The sequence below is a fragment of the Martes martes genome (genome assembly GCF_963455335.1).
Source record: "Martes martes genome assembly, chromosome: 4".
NCBI classification, from domain to species: domain Eukaryota; kingdom Metazoa; phylum Chordata; class Mammalia; order Carnivora; family Mustelidae; genus Martes; species Martes martes.
This window is the reverse complement of record NC_137891.1, coordinates 168,257,003-168,275,633: the sequence shown is the minus strand read 5'-3', so window position 1 is coordinate 168,275,633 and position 18,631 is coordinate 168,257,003. Positions and strand designations below refer to the sequence as shown.

Below are 18,631 nucleotides of genomic sequence, written 5' to 3'. Positions count from 1 at the left end.
TCACAAGTAGGCAGAGAGGCAGGCAGAGAGAAAGGGGGGGGGGAAGCAGGCTCCCTGCTGAGCAAAGAGCCCGATGCGGGGCTCAATCCCAGGACCCTGAGATCATGACCTGAGCTGAAGGCAGAGGCTTAACCCACTGAGCCACCCAGGCACCCCAGTGCTCAGCAAATGTTTGAATAAAATTGAACCCAAACCTCTTTGGACCAGTCTGCCGTGAAGAAACTGGTGATATAGACCATAACCTAGGAGTTCTTCTCTTAGCAGGCTCAGCAGGGCTGGGGAGCCCAGTGACTGAATAAGTGAGAAGCCAGTATTCATCCTTCTCTCATCCTCTGAGAGGTTATCTTGGTGTTGGAGTTGATGAAGTGTGGTTGCAGGTATAAGCGTAGCAGTGTGAGTTGGGATTTGGCTCAGCCCAGCCATAGCCAAAGAAATGCTTAGGGAAGTTTGGTGTCACTGAGGTGGAAATGGCATTGAACTAGAAGTAAAAAGACTTCTGTTCTTGCTACTTTCCACCTTTGTGACTTTGGACAAGTAATACAGGTCTCTGAGCCTCAAGTTGCTCCTTCACATTATGGGGTAACTACTTTTAAGGCCAATGCAGCCTCTACTCCAAAGATGATAGATTCATTTTACCTGAGCCCTGAGTTCAGTTGATGTAATTACTGAATTTTTTCCCCTGAGTTATTTGACTAATTATTCTTGGGACACCAGGCAGACTGTGTGATCATCTATAGCAGGTGCCATTCTGTTAATTTCAACTCTGACTGCACCCTAGGAGACACAGTGATGGAAACACCTGGTACTGGAAATAGGCAAGAATGCCTTTTCCTGACTAAACAGTTGAGTGCATCCATTCTGGAGCACATTAACTTTTCCTTTTGGGAGAGGCCAAATTAAGGTCTGTTAATGAAATTTCCTCAGAATATCATAATGTGACACTGGAGTTCAGGATTGAAAAGTGAGATGGTCTTAATTTACAGCAGCAAAGTGAGTTGGGCTCCAAATTCCAGATGGTTCTTTTAAGTTTGTTAGATAACTCTGTCCTTAATAATGTTGTTATGCAGTATGAAACACCTTAGTCATCTTTCTAGATCTGTGGAGCAAAAGTCAGTTACTAAATTAAAGCAAAAGCTGAGGCGCCTGGGTGGCTTAGTCATTTGGGTGGCCAACTCTTGATTTTGGCTCAGGTCATGGTCTCCGGGTCATGGGATCTAGCCCCAACTGGGCTCTGTGCTGGGTGTGGAGCCAGCTTGGGATTCTTTCTCTCTCTCCTCTTTTCCTCACTTCTTGCATACATGCGTGCATGCGTGTGTTCTCTATCTTTCTCTCTCTTAAAAAAAAAAAGTTTACGAGCAAAAGCCTTTAGTTGGTCCAGAAAGAAGGGATTTGCTTTTATTATAATTAAAAATTTACAATCTAGGGTGCCTGGGTGGCTCAGTTGGTTAAGTGACTGCCTTCGGTTCAGGTCATGGTCCTGGAGTCCCAGGATCAAGTCCTGCATCAGGCTTCCTGCTTAGCAGGGAGGCTGCTTCTCCCTCTGACCCTCTCCCCTGTCATGCTCTCTCTCTCTCTCTCTCAAGTAAATAAACTTTTTTTAAAAACTTAAAAAAAAAGTTTCAGTCTTGTCTGTATCCATATAGCCCCTGTTTTGCAGAAAACAACTTGCTTTGTGAACTTGGGTACTTTGTGTCTCTGGTCTTCCTTTCCTCATTTGAAGCATGATAGGATCACACCAGCTAATCTCTGACAACTTTCCTCTAGTTCCACCTTACCTTGATTTTAAGTACTAGTATCTGCCTCATTGTACTGTTTCTTTGGGACTGTCTGGTCCCTACCCCACTATAACATATTCATCAGTATAAAAGAGGACTTTTGGTTCTTGGGACACCTGGTTGGCTCAGTCATTTAGGTGTCTAACTTTTGCTCAGGTCATGATCTCAGGATCCTGGGATCGAGTCCCTCTCCTGGCTCTGTGCTCAGCGGGTAGTCTGCTTCTCCTCTCTCCACCCCTCCTCCCGCTCATGTGCACTCTCTCAAATAAATAAAATCTTAAAAAAAAAAAAAAAGCTTTTGGTTCTTTTTTTTTTTTTTTAAAGATTTTATTTATTTATTTGACAGAGAGTGAGATTACAAGTAGGCAGAGAGGCAGGCAGAGAGAGAGAGGGGAGGAAGCAGGCTCCCCGCCGAGCAGAGAGCCCGATGCGGGGCTCAATCCCAGGACCCTGAGATCATGACCTGAGCCAAAGGCAGAGGCTTTAACCCACTGAGCCACCCAGGCGCCCCAAGCTTTTGGTTCTTAACCCATTAATGCTGTATCATAGAGTTATTTCAAGTGTTCATTTAAAAATATGAGGCAAATGGAAGTTTTTGTTTCTTTCCATCCTAACATTGAGATAAGTAATGATATTTGGTGGAGTGAGAGGCACTGGACTAGGCATCAGTGGATCTAGGTTCTGTGCCTTGTGTCTAAATTGATTGTGTTTCCATTAGTCACTAACCTTTTTTTGTGCATTAGTGTCTCGAACTGTAAATTATTAAAATGCCACAATTTGGGGTGCCTGGGTGGCTCAGTTGTTACATGTCTACCTTCAGCTCAAGTCTTGATCCCAGCATCCTGGGATCGAGCCCCATATCGGGCTCCCTGCTCAGTGGGAAACCTGCTCTCCTTTTTCCTGCTGCTCCCCCTGCTTGTGTTCCCTCTCTTGCTGTCTCTCTCTGTCATAAATTTAAAAAATCTTTTTTTTAAAAAAGCCACAATTTATTGAATGTACTTTAGGTGCCAGGTATCACTGTGAGGCACTTTGTGTGCATCATTTGTTATCTGTTGGAGGAAAGTGACTGTACTTGGATACTTAGGCCCTGAAAGGCAAGCTGTGTTCAACTTCTCACAGCTAAGGAGTGGCAGAGCTGGATTAGAAGCCACATCTTTCACTCCAAAGCCTGTGCTCTTTCTAAAGCTATACTATTCCACCTCATCTGTAGCATGGGCCCTACCATGTATACTTCTGAAGATCCTTCCCAGGAGCAGATAAAATGTCAAATGTCACATTGCTTCTGTGTTACAATTTTATTTATTTATTTATTTTATTAAAGATTTTTATTTATTTATTTGACACACAGAGAGATCAAAGTAGGCAGAGAGAGAGAGGGGAAAGCAGGCTCCCCGCTGAGCAGAGAGCCCGATGCAGGGCTGGATCCCAGGACCCTGAGATCATGACCTGAGCCGAAGGCAGAGGCTTAACCTACTGAGCCACCCATTAGCCCCTGTGTTAGAATTTTATAGTTCAAGGGAACTTATGAACACTTCTAGTGTAGTTAAGACTCACTGGGTTTGGATCTCGGCTTTGCTGCTGGCTAGCTTTGAGCTTTGGGTAAGTTGTTTAGTCTGTCCATCAGTTTGTCATCAAATAAGAACAATAACAGTACCAATATCATATGGTATCACGAGGAGTATATAAAAGAAAAGCACCTTGAGGGGTGCCTGGGTGGCTCAGTGGGTTAAAGCCTCTGCCTTCGGCTCAGGTCATGATCCTAGGGTCCTGGGATCAAGCCCTAGATCGGGCTCTCTGCTCAGCGGGGAGCCTGCTTCCCATCTCTCTCTGCCTGCCTCTCTGCCTACTTGTGATCTCTGTCTGTCAATAAAAATAAATAAAGAAAGAAAGAAAAGAAAAGCAGTTTGAACAGCATTTTACACATAGTGAGTAGTCAATGTATATTAGTGAACAGCAGTGCAGTGGGGCTTAACTTGTCCTATTCACTCACCTTCTCTTAGTTATAGTGAAGCTGATAGAGTGAGTACCTGAGATGAAACAACTAATTAAAGTCACTGAAAAAATAAGGCTTATGTCTGTAAGATTATATTGAATACTTTATAAATAATAATGAATTTAGTGATAAATATGGAATTTAGTGACAGTTTTAATCCCAATCCCTGGGTTGGGGGTGGGCTAGAGGATGGATGAGAGGCAGAGATAGAGTTTGGGATAATGTTTTATCTGGCAGGGGTTCCGGGCCTTTCATTACTATTGCCTGTTACATAGACCCATCAAGCCTCTAACTTCTCCATCTTAGGGCATCTCCACAAATACTCAGGGACAACTCTTTTTCTCTCTAATTACATCTTTTTAGGTTCTGTCAGATATCTGTATTGGTATTTTCTGTAGTTGTCTTGTAAAATCTAAGACTGGTTTGGAGTTAAATAGAGCAGGCTATATCGTCAGTTTTGACTTGAAGTTTAGGAAAAAGGGCTGTCCTATATAATCCATCCCAAATTATTAAAGTCATGTATTGGGATTGGGGATCTCAGCCCCAGCTAATAGAAAGTATAACTTTATTATCAGATTTTCTGCTGTGTGTTCCTTTTCTTCAAATATCTCCTTTTGGGGATTTCAGTACATGTGGGATTTGGACATCCCTAGATTTTGTCATACCATCTGACAACACTCCAATCTCAGCAGTGTGTTTCATGTGTTCACACATACCTGCCAGTCTAAATTTCAAAAAGAACAGAAAGAATATTTGACAGAACATAGTTTTAGGGAGCTCTGCAATAGTCAGTGCCAAGGAGAAATTCAGGGAGACTAGGTTAAACGCTATGGAAGAGAGATTCTCATTTGTGTGACATTGATTCTTTTTCTTTTTTTTCTTTCTTTCTTTTCTTTTCTTTTTTTTTTTTTTTTTTGGTCTTTATAGGTTGCTATGGTGACAGACTATGGAGCCTTCATCAAAATCCCAGGCTGTCGGAAGCAAGGTGGGAACCTGTCACTTGAAATTCAGTCCTTCCATTCCACTGTCTTTTGTCACCCCTCCACATCCTGATTATAGACTCTTTTTCAGACAGTACTTTGGTTTTTGTCTTTAGTGTAGAGATATGGATATAGACAAATGATGACAGTCCATGTTTTTGTTGGTCTCAACTCAGAAGAATGATGCTCTCTGACTTGGTCTGGGGCTGGGTGTAGTTACTTCTGGAACCAGCTCTTGTCTAACTTTCACCTGTGACCCTAGGCAATGCGCTTGACCTCTTTGGTCTTAGAATTTGGGGTAGGGCAGTCTATTCCCTCTCTGATGCTGATGTGGATTTTCTAGTATATGGCACAGGGAATGGGAATAGTTTCGTAACCAATATGAATATATTATATGTATTATGCTTTAATTTTTCTTTTTAAAGTGATAGACATTAGTTGAATATTTCTTGAGAATCCCCTTAATATCTATAATCTTATTTGTTTCTTAAAATAATTGTGTTAAATAGAAAAGACAGGTTCTATAGACTGGTGGCCTGCTCAGAGTGATTTAGCTAGGTAATGGCGTAGCTAGGTCTAGAACCTGAGCCTCCTAATTCTTAGCCCATAGGCTTTTTACCATATCGCAGTGCTAGTAGATCCAAAATCTCAACTTGCTTATTCCTTGTGCTATAATAAATTAAGGATTTATTGAAGATGTTAATGCAAAAAATAAAACTACAAGGATATTAGAAAAAATATGGAATATTTGACTTCATAAAAGTAAAACATTTTATTTTAAAAATCATAAGCAAAGTTATATTGGGAAAAAATTTGTAGGACACATGACAGAAGACTAATAAAAAAGGGCAAAGTAGGAAAAGGGGCCAAGAATATGGAAAGAATTCATAGGAGAAAGAATAACAATTGATTGATAAATGTCTTAAAAGATGCTCATTCTCCAGATTGATTTAAAATTAACATATGGGGCGCCTGGGTGGCTCAGTTGGTTAGGCGTCTGACTCTTAGTTTTGGCTTGGGTCATGATCTCAGGGTCATGGGATTGAGCCCCATGTCCAACTCCATGCTCAGGGTGAAGCCTGCTGGGATTCTCTCTCTCTCTCTCCCTCTACCCCTCCCTGCTTTGTGCATGCTCTCTCTCTTGCTCTCTAAAATAAACAAATCTTTAAAAAAAAAAACAAGACTAACTTACACTGTGGTACACTATGCAATGAACACTACTTGGCAGTAAAGTGAAATGAAATGAAACATGGATGTATGCAGCAATCTGGCTCAGTCTCCAGAGAATTATGTTGAGTGAAAAAAGCTAATCCCAGAAGGTTGCATACCTTATGATTCCTGATTCCTTTTGTGTAACATCCTGTTTTTGGTTTTTTTTTTTTTGCAGTTTCATTGAGAAGTAATTCATATACCATGCATTTCACCCAAAGGTACAAATCAGTGGGTTTTTTGTATATTCACAGTTTTGCAACCATCACTACAGTCTAATGTGAGAACATTTTCATCACGCTCAAAGAGAAACTCTGTACCTATTAGCAGTCACTCCAAATTACCATCCCGCCTGCCCAAACCTTAGGCAGCCAGCAGTCTGTCTTCTGTCTTTATATGTTTGCCTCATCTGGGCATTTCTTATTAAGTGGAATCATACAACATGTCTTTTTGACTGACTTCTTCACTCAGCATGTTCTCTAGGATCTTTTCTGCTGTGGAAAGTGTCAGTAGTGCAGGTGTTTATTGCCATTGCAGAATGTGGCGGGTAATTAACCAGTTCTCTAGTTCTTTGATTCTCTGACACCAGCTGGGTATCCTACAGTTCAGTTCAATTTTGACTCTAACTGCCCAGAGCCCTCCCTTACTCCACAGACTTCAGGGCTGCGTTCTACAAGACTGCTCTCACTTCAGACACCAGTTACAAGCATCAAGTCCCCAGATTACCCACACTTCTGTCAGACTTGGCTACACATTTGAATGTTCCCACACCACCCACCCCACCCCCTCGTTCTGATAATTTGCTGGAACAGCTCAGAGAACACCAGAAGTGCGATACTTACTGTTACAGTTAAACTGGGTAAAGGGTACCCGGGATTTCCCTGCATTATTTCTTTTGACTACATGTGAATCTAAAATTATCTCAAAATGGTTTTTTAAAGTGATTTAAAACACTCGTAAGATTTTTGAGATTAACAAATGCTAAAGACATTGCTGTTACCTTGTATGTTAACTAACTGGAATTCACGTAAAAACTTAGCAAAAATTACTATTAATAACAAATTTTGGAAATAGGTATTTCCAGTAATAGTTTTACTTACTTTTGGGAACATAAATTATTGTATATTTTGGCAATGCCTATTCACATTTTTAATATGCTTCTTCTTTAATCCAGTAGTCTTTTAGCAGATTTAGTTTGTAGCATAGACTTAGATAAATTATGTACATTTATGCAGTGAACTATGCAGATGATAAGAAGCATGATACTTTGATGCTGGTGCCTTCTTCATTTCATTTTATTTACTTATTTATTTAAGATTTTATTTATTTATTTGACAGAGAGATAGTGAAAGAGGGAACATGAGCATGGGGAGTGGGAGAGGGAGAAGCAGGTTCCCTGCTGAGCAGGAAGCACAATGCATGCCTGCGGGGCTAGATTCCAGGACCTGGGGGTCATGACCTGAGCAGAAGGCAGATGCTTAACAACTGAGCCACCCAGGCGCCCCTGCCTTCTTCATTTTACCAGAAAGGATCTCTGAAAACTCCCCCTACACTGCTGCCTTACTGAGAGCCTTTGTAAGATAGCGCTGATTGTAGGAAGCATTTTTATTTCAGAGATGGTAAAGTGAGGGCAGGAATGTGCCGCTTAGAATTGATGAAATGGGTGGTACATCCCAACTTACTGAAATGGAAAGATGCACAAGGTAAGATGAAAAAGCATGTTGCAGCAGAGTTTGAAGAACGTGACCCACCCTACCCTCCCTGTATACATTTTTAAAAAATTTTGTTTAAAGATTTTATTTATTTATTTGTCAGAGACTGAGAGAGATCATAAGCAGGGGGACAGGCAGGCAGAGGGAGAAGCAGGCTGCATGTTCAGAGACTTGCTTGATCCCAGGACTCTGGGATCATGACCTGAGCCGAAGGCAGATGCCTAACTGACTGAGCCACCCAGGCATCCCGTCCCTACCTACATTTTAAAGCATGTGTACATTAGCCTATGTAGTTTTGGAATTACTACGTATGCTTAGAAGAAAGCCTAAGAAGCGTACTCAACAAACTGTTGACAGGGGTCACCTCTGGAGTGTTCAGTTTGCTAGGGGAGACATGGACATGGAATAGGGACTTCTTCTTTGGGCAGTTTTTTAAAACAAAATTTTTCCTTTAAAATAAGTCCAACTGCTGATCTTTCGATAATAAAGCCCTGCTTCCAGCCTTAGAGACTACTGTGCCACAAATTGCATCTTGATTAGAAAGGGCTCACCAGTAGTTTCCAAGCTAGCAGTAGCAATCTATTAGAAAATTTCTCATTTTGGGCGCCTGGGTGGCTCAGTGGGTTAAGCCGCTGCCTTCGGCTCAGGTCATGATCTCAGGGTCCTGGGATCGAGTCCCGCATCGGGCTCTCTGCTCGGCAGGGAGCCTGCTTCCCTCTCTCTCCGCCTGCCTCTCTGTCTACTTGTGATCTCTGTCTGTCAAATAAATAAATAAAATCTTTAAAAAAAAAAAAAAAAAAAAAGAAAATTTCTCATTTTCTGTTGTTTGGATTTAATGGGAGGGAACTCATCCCTGCCCCTCTAGACATGTACCTTTTCTGGTCTGAAGACAGATTTTCTTGGTGTACTTGCCGTAGCTCCCAGTACTTGAAAGTCCCATCCTTGCTTGTGCATTTATGTGGCACTTTGGGGACTGTATGGAGATGAAAGACCTGCCACCTCTTAGCAGTCAGTCTTCCACTCACTCATGTCCATGCCCTGTCAGGGGATGCCTCTGACTGTAGCTTCCTCCTTACAAGTGATCTGTTAGTCTGACAGCTGGTGAGACAAGCCTCAGAGGGAGAGCTCAGGAAGCCAAGTAATTAGGTGGGAACTCTCTAATCCTGGGCTTTTCTGTGGGTTTACTGTATAACTTGAACAGTTGTATTTTGGCTTCTCTGCTCTCGAAGGGGGAAGATCATTAAGTTCCATGCCAAAAGGATTGAGCTATAAAATAATTCTGGTCTCCAGATTTTAACATTTTGATTCAGGAAAGGAGACTCTTGAGTTGTTTTTCTCTGCCTTCTATTCTCAGAACTTTTACCATTACTGAGTTGAAGACCCCTTCCTAGTGTTCAGATCTAAACTAGATTTCCCCCCATCTATAGTGGTGTCTTATAGAACCATCTATGATGATGGAAATGTTCTATATCTGTTCCAGTGTGTTTTCTGACACTAACCAGTTCTCCAGATTCCAGTAGCAGGTGTCTTAATTCAATTCTGACACTATCTAGCTGGAGTAACTGTCAGATACCACAAGTTAAAGGGCTCAGACTCACAAGACTGCCTCTGCTTCAGATGCTGGTCATAAGTCCTGAGCCACTTGTACTTCTGACTGGTGGGCTATGAAGCAAGGGTTCCCACGACCCCATCCTCAAGTTTCTTAATTTGCTAGAATGGCAAGGTATGGGTGGTGGGTGTACTCCAAGCTTATATGTCTTCTCTGGCACACCACCCTCCCAACAATCTGACGTTTTCACTAACCTGGAAGCGCTCTGAATCTCATTGTTCAAGAGTTTTTATAGAGCTTAATCTCTAGCCCCTTGCCCTCTTTCCTGGAGACCAGTGGGGCTGAAAGTTCCCACCCTCTCATTTGATTTTCTGGAGACTTGGCCCATCCAAAGACACCTAGGGGCCCTACCCTAAGTCACCTCATTAGCACAAACTGGTGTGCTCAGAAGGGGCATATGAATAACAAAAGACTATCCTATCACAGGAGAGATTCCAAGAGTTATAGGAGATGTGTACAGGCTGTGTAGGAACCAGGGACAAAGACCAAATATATTTTTGTATTATAGCACATCTGCGCTATCCAATAATGTAGCCACTGACTTTTAACTTCATTTATTTTAATTTAAACTTAAAACAGCAACATGGCTAGTGACTACCATAGTGTCACTGCAGTCTTCTGTGAAGTTCTTATTTTTTTTCTCAAGTATCCTCTGCCCTACCAGCACGTGAAATTTTGGGATGAGAGACTGTTCAATGTTATACTTTCAAGGTGTCTTGCTTATGGTAGAAGCTCAAATATTTTTACTTCATGGAGCCCAACACAAAGGCCAAGATCAAGCCCTGAGCTGAGATCAAGAATCACACACTTTACTGACTGAGCCACCCAGGCACCCTGTAGCTCAAATATTTTTAGCAGTTAATTCAGTTTAGCAAATAATTATTGAATTCTATTATCTGGTCACTATGTTAGGTGGGAACACAGAGATAAGAAAATAGTCCCTGCTGCTCTCGAATTGTTCATATGCTAGAGATATGAACAAATTACAATGCAGTGTAGTAGTATAAGTGAAGTTGCAGTTATCCACTGAGCTATGAAATGTTGGGGCCTAGAACAGTACTTGAGGAATAGTGAGTATTCAGGACATTTTATTAAATGAATAAATCTAGGGGCGCCTGGGTGGCTCAGTGGGTTAAAGCCTCTGCCTTCAGCTCGGGTCCTAATCCCAGGGTCCTGGGATCGAGCCCCACATTGGGCTCTCTGCTCAGCGGGGAACCTGCTTCCTCCTCTCTCTCTGCCTGCCTCTCTGCCTACCTGTGATCTCTGTCTGTCAAATAAATAAATAAAATCTTTTTAAAAAATGACAAAAAAAGTAACAGCTCTGCCTGTTATTGGCTTTTGACTTCCAGTTGCTTCGGACTTGAGCCTCAGTTTCCTTATCTGTGAAATGGGACTAATGTGTTTATTTTCGAGTTTCTTGATTGGCAGGATCATGTCTTATTTGTCCTTGAACCCATTTTGCTTATAATATTATGGATATTTAATAACTATTTGAATGAACCTATAATTGCAACAAGATAAAGGGTGTGAAAGCACTTTAACTTGTGGACTTACATTATTGTCATACACCATGGATTGGCGATAACTTATTTGAAGATTCTAGAAAGGGAATTCAGATTCCCCCAAAGATAAAGGGGACCTTTTATTTTGACATTTTTGGGCTGTAGCTCTAATCGTTTAATTTTTAGAAACTCTTTGTAGTCAGTGGGAGTTGTGAAAGAAATTGAGGTTGAACAACACATTTGAGAGAATATTTTTAAGCGAACAATAAATAGGCTACTTCTGTTTTTTTATTTTTTTTTAATATATAGTGATTGAGATGCTAGCTCTTTCCACGTTGTCAAAATTTCTTTTACCAGCAGACACTCAGATGGGATTCAGTCTGTTTAAGTGTCATGTTGGGTTTACTGAACATGATGATGGACTTGATATGCCCTTTGGGCATTTATGGCTTCATGTCAGAAATCCAGGCACAAACTGCTCTGAAGAGCTCCCTTCCATGTAGACGGACAAGCAAAGCATTTTCGTTGTTTCTGTTCATTTTGGAGCTTATGCTGGAGCAGAATTAGATGTGTTTCTACTTCTTATAGATGAGACCTTTTTTTTTTTAAATGAAAACATAGATCAATAAAAAAGAAAAAATGGAGAAATATCAATATGTTGTAGAAGACCCTACAGACTCATATTCGAATTGCAGTTCTTAATTAGCTTTGTAATCTTGCACAATGTATTTAACATCTATAGTATTTCCTCATGTGAACCTACATCACAGGGTTGATACAAGGATTAAATGAATGGGTGGATGTTCTGTATTTAATGAGGTATCCAGCACAGAGTTAAGGGGGCCTCAAATGTGTTATTTCGTGTCCTCTACCATATCCACTTAATCCAATTCTGGGTGGTTTATGTGGCTGGTGGTGAAATACCTCCCAAGAATATAGACTGTCCTCTGAGAATGCAGCTGGTAATGAATCCCCCATACAGAGTATGGGATTAGCCATAGATAGATATATGCCAGGTAATTGCCTATATATCTGTGACTAAAGAGATGAGAGCACTCAAGTTGGTGACAAGATAATCTGGGTGTGATTCCAGAGAAACGGGATTGGAAAGAAATTATAATTTAGGAGACTGAAATCCAGTTATATCATTCTATCTATCTACTCCAAGAGGAAGTGATAGTCCATTAAATTTGTGGACTGGAAACCTATCTTAAACCATGTGTCTCCATTTTGTTCTGATTCTGTGTTAAAGCAATTTGTGATCACTTACCCAATTTTTTAGGTATTTGATACTGGGAGCAGTGGGTAGTTTAACTAATAGGCAAGGACTGGGAATTAAAAAAAAGTATATCCTCAGAACTGAGCCTGGGTGCCTCAGTCAGTTAAGCGTCTGCCTTTGGCTCAGGTCATGATCCCAGGGTCTTGTGATGGAGCCCTGAGTCAGGCTCCCTGCTCGGTGGGAGGCCTGCTTCCCCCTCTGCATGCAGCTCCCCCTGCTTATGTGTGTGCACGCTCTCTTTCCCTCTCACAAATAAATAAATAAATCTTTTAAAAAATATCCTCTGTTTTATTATTTTTTTTAAAGGAAATTTTCTTTCTTTTTTTTTTAGATTTTTTTGTTTATTTGACAGAGATCACAAGTAGGCAGAGAGGCAGGCAGAGAGACAGAGGGGGAAGCAGGCTCCCCACTGAGCAGAGAGCCCGATGCGGGGCTCGATCCCAGGACCCTGAGATCCCAGGACCCTGAGATCATGACCTGAGCCGAAGGCAGAGGCTTTAACCCACTGAGCCACCCAGGCACCCCATATCCTCTGTTTTAAATTAATAAATTGTTGAATCGTGTCTTTCCCAATCACTAAGTTCACAATTTGTTTAACGTGTTAATGTAGTAATTTATTATTTATTTTAAAAGAAGTTATTTGTTTGAGAGAGAATGTGTATGCACGTGAGAGCACAAACAGAAGGGTGAGGGGCAGGGGAGAAGCAGACTTCCTGCTGAGCAGGGAGCCCCCACACAGGCTCAGTCCCAGGACCCTGGGATCATGACCTAAGCTGAAGGTAGACGCATAACCGACTGAACCACCCAGGTGCCCCTAGTTTGTTTCTGACTTTTTCTGTTTTCAAAATACATCGAAGGGGACAGAAACACAGTTGAGAAATGTTTTGGCCATTCTCACTGTGGGTTGCAGGATAAATTTAGCTTCCCTAGGACTGTATTGGGTGTTCAGATTACACCCTTAGGGCTTTTTCTTTTACCTCTGGCCAACTCTTGCCACCTGGTGGTGAAGATGGGCATTGGGAAATTTTTGTAGTTTATTATCCTGACAAATGTCTTGAAAAAGATGAATTGATTTAGCTAATCACTCAGTGGGGTGAAGTATCTTGATTGATAAAGCATGTGTCATGTGTCCGCAGTTGGGGGTTACGTCAGCTTCAACTAAATCAAATGGACCAGACTTATTTTAGAAAGTAGGGAAGGTGATGTTGATTAATACTTTAATAATTTTATTCATAAAAATCTGAAATGGTCTATTAAAGAAGTAGGGAAGGTGGTTCTCCCAGGAAAGGACTTTGGACAGACAGAAAAGTATATCTATTGTAAATATTTTAAAAATTACTTAATAACTAAAAAAAATTACTTAATAACTAATCCATCATTTAACTTTTAATTAATTTTATTAAATATTTTTACCACTCTTGTTAGTGAGTGCTAAATGATTTTTAAAATTTTATACTAGCCTTAGGAATATTTCTTATTTTACTACACTCTCCCCCAGGGGTATTATTTTCTAAATATGCTGTTAACTTAATAGGTTAAAAATGGTACCTTGTTTAGATTTTCTTTTTTCACTTAACTTCTATCATAATTATTTTTTGTAATTGTAATTTAGTTGGCTTCTTACTCTTCCATTTGATTGATTTACCATAGATTACCGAGCTAATTTTCCAATTTTTGGTTATTTACATTGCTTTATATCTTTTTTAAAAATACTTTTTAAAATACTTTTTTAAAGATATTTTAAAAATACCACAAGTATTTTTATATACCCATAGGTTTTTGGTTTTTGCCTCTGTTGAGTTTTTTCTTTTGGAAAAATTCTAATGATGATATTCTTGCATCAAGGGTATAAACATTTTGATGCCCTTGCTTTCAAAGACTTTCACTGACTTGTGTTTTTACTAATGTGTTGTTCTTGTATCATGTTTGCTAATAACATAGAGCATTATTTTTAAACAATATGTGTTAAGTACAAAAAATGATCTCAGATTGTTTTAATTTACAGTTTTTTTTTTAAGATTTTATTTATTTATTTGACAGAGAGAGACACAGCTAGAGAGGGAACACAAGTAGGGGGAGAGGGAGGGGAAGTGAGAGAAGCAGGCCTCCTGCTGAGTGGGCAGCCTGTGTGGGACTGAGCCACGCAGGCGCCCCTTAATGTACGGTTTTAAAGTAACAGACATTTTTCAGTGAATCCTCAACTCCCATCTTCTCCTTACCTCATTAGAGTATAAATACCAGATATACCCCCTGTGCTTTATGTGCTTTATAAATACCAGATATACCCCCTGTGCTTTATCTCCTTACCTCATTAGAGTATAAATACCAGATATACCCCCTGTGCTTTATTTCATTTTTTCTTGTACCCAGGTCTGGTACATCGAACTCACATGTCATCCTGTCGTGTGGATAAGCCCTCTGAGATAGTAGATGTTGGAGACAAAGTGTGGGTGAAGCTTATTGGTCGAGAGGTAAGGTTCTGTGCAACTTTCATGTTGTTAGAAAGACTGAGGAAAAGCTGGGGGGTGGGGGGACAGTATTTAATAATGGCGAATGTGTATATATTGTTAACTGTGGCTAATGATCTTATTTTTGAATCCTGCCACTATATTCTGTCCTGAATTGAAATCTTCTGGTTGCTGTCCTGTAAACTTAGAAGGGATGTGGTATAAACTATAGTAAGTGTGGTGCAATGTTTATATGGTACGTGTTTTTAGAACTTTCCTGAAGTTTATCCAAATGGTTAGTGGGGAAAAAAGAACCAAAAAGAGAGAAGAAAACTTAATTTATGGGACTAGTCTTTGTCATAAATTTCAAAGAATAGCTGCCTAGTACACTTTAGTTTGGACCAAAACAGTAAAAAGAGACAGAGTTTCCAGTTATTGCTCCGAATACCCAGCTCCATGCAGTGTGAGGCAAATGAGAAAGGTCTGAAGGACCCTGTTAACAGCAGCTCACTTGAGGGCATGAGGGCTGTGGATGTGGGCAGCCTGCTCTTGTACGGGAGAATGGCAGGGGAGATATGTCTGAAAGAGATACTATTTGATAAGATTTGCGTGCTTAATATGTACTAGTCTGAGGGATATAAGAGTGAGCCAGACCTAGGTTGCCTCAGCTGTTAATGGAGCTTATATAGAATGTAACTGGATGAAACAAATATAAAAGTAAGCAAACGTACATATAAAATAATTATAAATTATGATAAGTGCTGTAATGGGCTCAAGCATTATCAGCAGTAGATTTAGATAAAGTGGTCAGGAACAGGCTCTCTGTGGAAATGATGTATGAGCTGAGATCTAAAGGAAGAGGCACTGGTTATGTGAAAAATTAGGATAAGCATATTCTAGACAGAGAGTATGACTGATGTAGAGACCCCAAAGTGAAAAAAAGAGTCAAGTGTTAGGGGAAGCAAAAGAAGACCAATATGGTTAACAATTGCCTTCATGTTTTAAAATGCACTAGACTAAGTCCAAAAGGGGATCTAGTCTAGTCTGGAACGTTTAGGAAATGAATTCTGGTCTCATGGATCTCTGAACCTATCATTATGCTGAACTTACCTGGAAAAACGAGGTTTTATATTCTTAAAAGGCCTTGATTTTGGTTACCTCCATAAGCCTTGAATTTCTGAGCAACCATTTCTGTCTTTCCTCCCCAGAAGGAGAAGAATGAGATAAAAACCATTTCCTAAAGTTATTTTGCCACTAGATCTATTTATAATGCTCATTAGTACCCCCAGTGTTTTTAGTACAGGACTTCAGTCATTAGAGGAGCTCAATGTTTGTTCTGATGATAAAAGCTTTGATGCTTAGTTAGATAATTTTAGACCAGCAGTCTAAATGGTGTACTCTTAGCTGTTGGTGACTGTTTTTGTCTTTTACAGATGAAAAATGACAGGATAAAAGTGTCCCTCTCCATGAAAGTCGTCAACCAAGGGACTGGGAAAGACCTCGACCCTAACAACGTTATCATTGAGTAGGTAAAAGTTTTGGAAAGGCTACAATCCTGCTTCTCAAACCACAGAATGCTGTAGTGAATCAGGCTGACCTAGGAACTCTACCATTTATAGTCTGTGATATCGATGACTTATGTAGTCCTTGTGATCCCTGGTTCTCGATAACATCATACTGCATAGAGTTCTAAAATTGGATGCTAACATGCAAAGCACAGAAATGCCCCATCAGTGGTTTTGTTACTTTCCCCTTATTCTTTGTCTGCCCTTTAACCAGTTAGCCAACAAGCACTCCTGAAGCATCTGCTCCTTGTCTCTATCCTAGTATGGAGGCTCAAAAAAGATAAAGACCATGTGGAAGAGTAGGATAATCTAGAAGCAACTCCAGTGGGATTTAACGTATCTTGGGATAATTGTGTTCTGAATATGATATCTTACTTTCATTGGCTCTTCTTACCTTTCATTTAGAAGTGGAAGATTTGCTATCCATGTAGGCTGGTGATATAAGGAATTTGCTATCTGTCTCACAGGCTTTCTCTGATGTATGCCAGTGATTTCTGATCAGGAATTCATTGTGCCCTAAGGTTCTGTGAAGGGTTTCTGAACTGTTTCCAGTGTTTCAGAAAGCCAACCAAAATCATGCATTTACATTCAGGTTAACCATGACTTTATTGTATTGCTTTTGATGTTAAAATATCACATCGTTTATCTCATGCTAATCAGGTGCTCTGAGTGACAATTGTGTTATCGATTAATTTATTTTATTTGTTTTTTTTCTTTTTTTGAAAGATTTTATTTAGGGGTGCTTGGATGGCTCAGTTATTAAGCGTTTGCCTTCGGCTGAGGTCATGAGATCAAGCCTCACGTCGGGCTCTCAGCTCAGTGGGAAGCCTGCTTCTCCCTCTCCAACTCCCCCTGCTTGTGTTCCCTCTCTCTCTGTCAAATAAAAAAAAAAAAAAAAAAAAGATTTTATTTATTTGTGAGAGAGAGAGAGAGAAAAGAGAAAGCATGAGAGGAGGGAGAAGGGGGCAGAGAGAGAAGCAGACTCCTCTGAAGCGGGGATCATGACCTGAGCTAAAGGCAGACACTTAACTGAGCTACTCAGGTGCCCCAGTTATTGATTAATTTTAAAAAAGAAGAAAAAATTAAAAAAAAATTTTTTTTAAATAAATGTTTGAGTGGGATCTTGGTGGGTAAAAGTTGGGAAACCCTTATATTTATAGTTCTAAATTACTTTGTGGATACAAAGTAATTTTACCTAAAAGGGAGGGAATTGATATTTATTGGATATATACTATGTGCCAGGCATTATGCAAGGCAGTTTATGTACATTTGTGTGTCTGATTCTCATAAGAACCTCCACCGTGGGTATTATCTCCATTTTACTTTATATTCTTAGTTTCTTTCTTTCCTTTCTTTTCCTTCCTTTTTTCTTTTCTTTTCTTTTTTTTAAAGATTTTATTCGTTTTTTTGACAGCACAAGCAGGGGAAATGACAGGCATAGGGAGAAGCAGACTCCCCACTGAGCTGGGATCCCGATGCAGGGCTCGATCGATCCCAGGACCCTGGCATCATGACCTCAACCAAAGGCAGCACTTAACTGACTGAGCCACCCAGGTGCCCCTCCCCCCTCTCTTTCTTTTTTTATTTTTTTTTTAAAGATTTTATTTATTTATTTGACGGAGAGAAATCACAAGTAGGCAGAGAGGCAGGCAGAGAGAGTGAGAGGGAAGCAGGCTCCCCGCCGAGCAGAGAGCCCGATGCGGGACTCGATCCCAGGACCCTGAGATCATGACCCGAGCTGAAGGCAGCAGCTTAAACCACTGAGCCACCCAGGCGCCCCTCTTTTTTTTTTTTTTTTAAGATTTTATTTATTTATTTGACGGACAGAGATCACAAGCAGGCAGAGAAGCAGGCAGAGAGAGAGGGGGAAGCAGGCTCCCTGCTGAGCAGAGAGCCGGATGTGGGGCTCCATCCCAGGACCCTGGGATCATGACCTGAGCTGAAGGCAGAGGCTTTAACCCACTGAGCCACCCAGGCAAACTGCCCCCCCTTTTGTCTAAAAATTTTATTTTTGGGCGCTTGGATGGCTCAGTTGATCAAGCATCTGACTCTGATTTCAGGTCAGGTCATGATCTCAGGGTCCTCAGATTGAGAGCCCTTTGTTGGGCTTCTTACTCAGGGAGTTGTCTGCTTTTTTCCCTTTCCCTCTGCTTCTCCCCCAGTGTGCACTCTTTCTCTTTCTCGCTTTCTCTTTCTAAAATAAGTAAATAAATCTTAAAAAAAAAAAAAGATTTTATTTTTAAGCAATCTCCACACCCAATTGTGGGGCTTAAGCCCACAATTCCAAGATCAAAAGTTACATGCTCCACTAATGTGCCAGCAGATGTCTGTATATTCCTAGTTTCTATCTTGATGCTTGGTGATAAGTAATTTCCTTATGGTTAATGACAAATTATAGTAGGTCAAGAACCTGAACTAGGACACTGAAGCTAGGGTCCTTTTTACCGCATGATGCTTCTAGCTGTTGCATGTGACTTTGAGTTTTTCCATATTTCTGTAGTTTCATCTCTAAATATTGACATGTTTGTAAGTCTGATTATTGACAAAACACCTTTCAGTT

The 18,631-nt window shown here is 40.5% G+C and overlaps 1 protein-coding gene across 1 annotated transcript in view; it reads left to right on the top strand.

The window, feature by feature from the left end:
• The window catches only part of ZCCHC17 (zinc finger CCHC-type containing 17), a 54,645-nt gene that overhangs the window by 12,180 nt on the left and 23,834 nt on the right, over nucleotides 1-18,631 (top strand). The window contains exons 3-5 of the mRNA XM_080803137.1: nucleotides 4,696-4,753; nucleotides 14,430-14,530; nucleotides 15,940-16,031. Coding sequence (XP_080659263.1) covers nucleotides 4,696-4,753; nucleotides 14,430-14,530; nucleotides 15,940-16,031 — 251 coding nt within the window. The remainder of the gene's footprint in view (nucleotides 1-4,695; nucleotides 4,754-14,429; nucleotides 14,531-15,939; nucleotides 16,032-18,631) is intronic.